The 6,572-nt window shown below is 42.0% G+C and overlaps 1 protein-coding gene across 1 annotated transcript; it reads left to right on the plus strand.

Moving 5' to 3' along the window:
- The first annotated feature begins 3,146 nt into the window (after nt 1–3,146).
- nkx2.3 (NK2 homeobox 3) lies at nt 3,147–6,059 on the plus strand. The gene is made up of 2 exons (XM_046071329.1): nt 3,147–3,788; nt 4,823–6,059. The coding sequence occupies exons 1-2, from the start codon at nt 3,314–3,316 to the stop codon at nt 5,461–5,463; spliced, it is 1,116 nt and encodes a 371-aa protein (XP_045927285.1). The 5' UTR covers nt 3,147–3,313; the 3' UTR covers nt 5,464–6,059.
- Nucleotides 6,060–6,572: the final 513 nt, after the last annotated feature.

Genomic DNA, 6,572 nt, shown 5'->3' on the forward strand with positions numbered 1-6,572 from the left:
TGCTGATAAGACTCACCTTCCGGGACCCAGAAGACCTGAGCCATTAGTGACCCACAACAGTTTAGTCCTTATACCATTCTTACAGATGACCATGAAATAAAAGGGAAAATGGAAAGCACATTATGATCTGCATGAGGCAAACATTCTGCATGTATTTGTGCTTTCTTCTACATTTTCAAGGTCTTTAAACCTTTATATCCTCATCGCTTCCATATCTCACCACGCTCTCCTGATGCAAGATGCTGGGGAAAAGCTATCACACCCTATTAGATCTCTAATTATCACTCTTGGACTGACACGCAACATGGAAAACAGATGGACACACTTGAGCTTATCTTTTTTCCTAATGTAACAATCTATTGTTGTTATGGGCTTATCGTAGGTACTGTGAGACAAATGGATAGTCATACTTCAGTTCCTCATCACACATCCAGGCTGTTATAGTAACACTTGTAAACAAACCAGCTCCTCTGTAGAAAGAGGGTAAGTGCTCCTCTGCAAAGCTCTGTCAAGTCACGATAACACACACGCGTTCACACACACACATACGCCACATGAGGCTTGCACAGACACTGGAGGTGATGACGCTTCCTTCACCCAGAGTTTACTACTGCGGTAAAACCATCAGATACCAATCACCACTCGGCTTTACAGGAGTAGAGGCCACATGGGGAAAGTTAATTGCAGTCATTACCAAGTCATCAAACGTCCATTCTGTGCTCGGGGATCTGCTGCCTTTAGAGAACATTCAACCCCAAATTGCCAAGTGGATTGGGTCTTATGGGCCTGCAACCACTGATAAGACTGTACACCTGCCACTCTGCTGAGAAGACACTGCTTCAACAGGTTAGCTTGCCAGAGACAGGGAGAGAAGGGAGAAGGGGGCAAGAAGAAACATGTTCAGCACTGCCTGGCAGGACACTAAAGAAACTCACCAGAAAGTGAATTGAGAGGAATGATTGAAATGTGACTGTTGCAGAGGTGGAAAATAAATATTTAGTTAGTTACAGTCTTTGTTCAGCGTCAGGAAATAGAGCTCTGCAGCCTCTGACCTCTGCTGTGGGCCTGACCTTACTACCCAGCTTATCGCGACGATTCTGAGATGAAGATGATGTATGGGAGAGTCGCATTCAGCACCAAGCAGCTCCTTGACACTCTCTGAGAGTCTGGGTTTTGTTACAGGCAGGAAACAGACTCTTCCGCTCCGTAAACACGCATCTCTGCTCGGCCACATTTTGGGCTGCCGATGACACGCGAAGACCACTGATGATGGTCAGTTGAGGACTCGCGAGGCTGTACGCGTGGCGCTTTGAATTCACATGAATACGTACTGCATTTCTCTCTGTCGCGGATAGTCTCTTAAAACCATTACAGTTTTAAGCATTTAGATAGCCTAATGCATTTTTATCCCTTGCCTTTCGTCGTCGTCATTATGCAACTTACATTGATTTCTGTGGTTCGTCTGTTGGGTCTGAATCATTGCACTCAATAAACAATACTGGGTAAATATTTGGGAAACAAATTGACCAAATTTACTGCCTTATGAAGTATTTTACGAGCCACATACATACCACTTAAGCACTCATAAATTCCACCCAACTCGAGGGATATCACATTCGACAGTGTAAAAAATGACCATGGTCCTTATAACTTATAAGGACATTATAAGTCAATCTTGACAAAAATAATGTAGGCTGTTCCATCAAACTCAACTGACCATCCAAAATCTCTTTCTTTTTGCGGGACGCGCATTTGGAATTGCTCAAAGCCTTGTGTACACTAATGCCTATTTTCTCCGCAGATCTAATTCCTTTCCCTGCTTTTCCCCTCCACTTAAATTGACCATTTTAAAGACATAGATCTCCAGAAGAGAGGAAGACGCTGCCCTAATCTAAACAGCGTCTTGTTGATGGTGAGCGGATGAGATTATGTCGGCATGCCCCCCCCCCCCTTTCTTTCCACGCGGTTAAGGAGCAATGGGCCTTCAGACCCTGGCGCCTGCACTTGTCCACAGATAGGCGACCAGGAGAGAGGTGTCCCATTTCAGCATGTTTGCCCTTTGGAGTGAAGGTAAAATTCAAGAGAAGTGTCACATATACTTTCTTCTATTAAATACAACAAAAACGTGGGGAATACTGCTAATCTGCTAACATGAATCCGTTACTGAAGTAATGTGCCCGACGTAAAGAACTAAACGTAACATAACTTTTTTAAGCAGGTGGCATTATTATTATTATTATTATTATTATTATTATTATTATTATTATTATTACTACTACTATGTTGTTGTTTTTATTGTTGTTGTTGTTGTTATTAAGGGATTTAGAACCAATTTATCAAATTAAAACTTTTCTGAACCGATATTAAAGCAATTTTGGGCTTTATTGGCACATAAGAAATGGAACAGTTGAATTGAGTAAACTGTCTTGTAATACGTTACTCGGGGCTTTTTTTGGAAACACTGTCCTAATGTCAAGGGAGTGCATCGGCGTGGCCAAATATTTGTGGAATAAATATCCCACAACTTTCTCAAATTAAGGAGACATAAAAATAAACTACAAACTGCTAAATTTATATTCTCCATGTCCTTTATCTCATTTCCCACAGTTGCGGCATATTATCTTATCCATGGATTGGTGATACAGGAAACGAAGATATGCCTTATCTTCAAACCACCGTAGTGATGAAGGGAAGAACTGTGAAGTCGTGGGTGCTATTCAGCGGAAACAAGAAAATGATATGCTATTAGAGTTACCGGATAAATTCAACCAATTACTTAGGTGCCGCACCAATTTAAGGATTTAGCTGTATAAAGGTTTTAATTATACAAAATGAAAAGGCTTTTTCGGTGCTACTGTTTTCTGTTGGAAAAAAAGCATATAATAAAAACGTTCTTACCTTCAACAACTTTAACAATCTGAGGGAAGTCGATGGTGTTAATATTATTTTAAAAATTAGGCCTATATATCTTCCTGACACACACACCTACACACAGACGAGAGAGAGAGAGAGAGAGAGAGAGAGAGTGAGAGAGAGAGAGGCTGACTCTATCTGTCCCCCTACCCCACCCCGCTTCAGGACGTCACTGAAAGGGACAGGACAGCATCTTGGCTGACCCAGCTCTTTCTCTAGATAACTGAATTCAGCTAACCAAACAGGATCGACCTCTCTCTTTCTCTCTCAGCCCTCCAGCCATAAACACACAGCCAGAGGAGAGGGATGCCACAGCTGAAAGACGGACCGTCGGTCGGCACGAAAAGCAGGCAGTGCGAGACCATTTTTCAGGTGTACGCTCGGGTTATGTACTTATTTTATGCGCCTTCCGGAAACAACTTGGTCCAATTCTGGGTCTGTTGACAATTTGTTATCTGTCATCTCTCTGTTGGCGGTAATAATAATGCTTCCCAGCCCGCTCATAACTTCTTCTACCACGCCTTTTTCTGTGAAGGACATTCTGAAGTTAGAGTTGCAGCAACAATCTCAGCAGCACCAGCTCCAGTTTATCTCCTGCTTCGGTCTCTCTGGCACGCTGGCACAGCCGGGGCCTTTCCCAAACAAACCCTTCCGCTCTCATTCACCGCCCTCCTGCATGTTGGCAGGTAGGGACAGTTCAAGTCCCATTAGCTCCGGCATTTCGGAGAGCGAGGAGAGGATGTCGTACCTCAACACGCTGACTGTACAGGAGCGGCTGGCGGAGTCCGGTCTGTCGGTCGAGATGTTCGGCAACCCGGAGCAGAACCACTCTTCAGACCTCCGGCCGGAGACCGAGCAGGAGGACCAAGATACCAGTGAGTGCACAGTCTAATGATAAATATCGTAATCGTAAAGTGATGATTGTGCTAAGTGTCTTTGAGCACACTGAAAAGCGCTTTAGAAATAAAATGTCATTATTATTATTATTATTATTATTATTATTATTATTATTATTATTATTATAAGTAGTAGTAATATAGCTGTCTTGCAAAAAAGGAGAAATAATGACTGACAATACAAACATGAGCAAATGCACACAGAGGGAATAGCTCCTAGGCATGTTTGCAAATATATATATATATATATGGTCGTTTAATAACTTAATTTTTTTTCTGTAATGACACAGCACCTTGCCACACCTTGCACAATGGACGCCCACAATAACAGGAGTATTGTTCTATGCTGTTCACTAGCTGCCAGCTACTTAATTGCTGTGCGTAAAGCTCGCAGGCATTTAAGTGTTGTTAACATCTGTACTGATCTGGGTGTTTTAAAAAAAAACCCATATGAGTCGCTGAGCGGAATTGTACAGAAAACACCAAACCTTTAAAGACTGATTCACAATTTCTTAGATTTAGACAAATTAATTTAAATTTAATCGTGAAAAAAAAAATCTGCAGAAATATTAATTTAAAATACATTTACCATGAAATTTCCAAGATTTGAACATTGATTCACTAAAGTTTAAAAATTAACTGACAAATACTACTTCATCAAATGTCTTCCTAATTTACTCTTTCAAGTCCTCTTTGAAATCACCTTTTGTAAAGTCTGGTAAAGCAATTACCAATCTAGATTGAACTATTTGAAGGTCAATATTGTGGGGTGATATAATGCAATATATAGGAAAATATAGGGATTAAAATCCGCAACAAAGTGATTTGCTACGGGAAACTTTTTGCTTCAACATTTAAATAAAATTAAGACTTTAAAATAAATGAATTCATGGTAATGTCAGTGTGACGAGATTGCGATATCATGGTGTGTTGATATTAGTCATATTTATTTCAAAATACTGCAGGTCTTGTTTTAGCTTTAAAGTGCAGTTAAACGTTTCTTCTCCATGCAGAGAGCTGCGGTGCGTTGCGGGGTGAGTGTGAGGATCCAGACTCGGAGAAGCCCGCCACCAAGCAGCAGAGGACCAGGAGGAAACCCCGCGTCCTCTTCTCCCAGGCTCAGGTGTTTGAGCTGGAACGGCGCTTCAAGCAGCAGCGTTACCTGTCCGCCCCAGAGAGAGAGCACTTGGCAAGCTCCCTGAAACTTACCTCCACCCAGGTCAAGATCTGGTTCCAGAACAGGAGGTACAAATGCAAGAGGCAGCGGCAGGACAAGACTCTGGAGATGGCAGGTCATCACCATCACCACCACCCACCGCCGCCGCCCAGGAGGGTGGCTGTGCCGGTGCTTGTCCGGGACGGGAGGCCTTGTCTGACTGGATCACAGAACTATAACACCTCTTACACAGTCGGAGCTCCAAACCCGTACAGCTACAACGGCTATCCAGCCTACAGCTACAACAACTCGGTGTATACTAACACTTACTCTTGTACTTATTCTAGTTTACCTGCTCTGCCGCCCAGCAACACCGCTGCTAACGCTTTTATGAACATGAATTTGGGAAACCTCGGTCCACAGACGCAAAGCCAGGCTCCCCAAGGACCAGTCGTCACGCCCTGCCAAGGAACTCTGCAGGGCATCCGGGCATGGTAGCGCGGTCTTTACGCACAATCACAGCTGGGAGACGTTTCTCTGGGATTGCTGAATGGACTCAAGCATGTCAACCTGCCAATGCAATGAAAGCACAATTTAAAACTATGTAACACATTACAGACAGAATAGGCCAGTTGATTGTAAAGCAATGAGGGCCTATGAGGAAACCCTAACTCACTGACTGAGATCCAAACCATATAGTATATGCGCATTTGTCTCTGAGCCACAAAACATATTAAACCTACTGCTGGATATTTGGTCGTGGGACTGAATGTTGCCGATGAGCCTATGCGTAATGTGGCCTTTTCTGGTTGAAAAAAGATATGTGCAACAAGAGTGAAATTGTTTGGAAATTTTCATACAAACGCAACTTTCTATGTTTAGCCCATAATTAATAAAATATTGGCCTAACAAGGTCTTTTTAATTCGATCCCGAAATGAATTACAAGATTCAATATCGACCACAATTGTTGGATAATGGAATCATATATAGTATTATGTTTTGTTTTTTTTCTTTTAACAGTTAAACTAAGTGAGAGATTAAACGGTATCCTATAAAACTGATGATGAAATTAAACATAAACAACATAATGACACAATTGACTCTAATTTACTGTGTGTGTTTTTGTGTGTGTGAGCTCGTTTGTTGTTTTTTAACACGTGGAACTTTGGGACCTAAACAAATATAATATACATTTATGTGAAAATCAGCGTTTTCATGCCTACTTGGACGTCTCTGGCGTGTTTTTGCATTTCAAAATTCATATGAGTCTGGAAAGGAAACTAAAATAAGGTAATGTTGAGCTGGGTTTGTTCCTCAAGCCATATACTTGGTAACAGTTTCTCATCGTCTGAAACAGTTCCTCAAGCCAAACGAACTTTTCTTCTTCCTTTTTTTTTTTCCTGTGAGAAAGCTTGTGGTAGACTTTGGTCTGAGACAAGAACCAGAAACAGACAGAATTTAGAGGCGAGCTAATGTCCGGTTAGGAGATGGACATTAACCAGACAGCCAGCATCGTCGGGACCCACAGAGCGAGTAAACTCACAGAGGGTTGGATGATAAATATTGCTGGAAAAGCTTACATCATTCAAATACATCATTCACATTT

This window comes from Micropterus dolomieu, linkage group LG15, assembly GCF_021292245.1.
Source record: "Micropterus dolomieu isolate WLL.071019.BEF.003 ecotype Adirondacks linkage group LG15, ASM2129224v1, whole genome shotgun sequence".
In the NCBI taxonomy this organism is placed as follows: Eukaryota; Metazoa; Chordata; class Actinopteri; order Centrarchiformes; family Centrarchidae; genus Micropterus; species Micropterus dolomieu.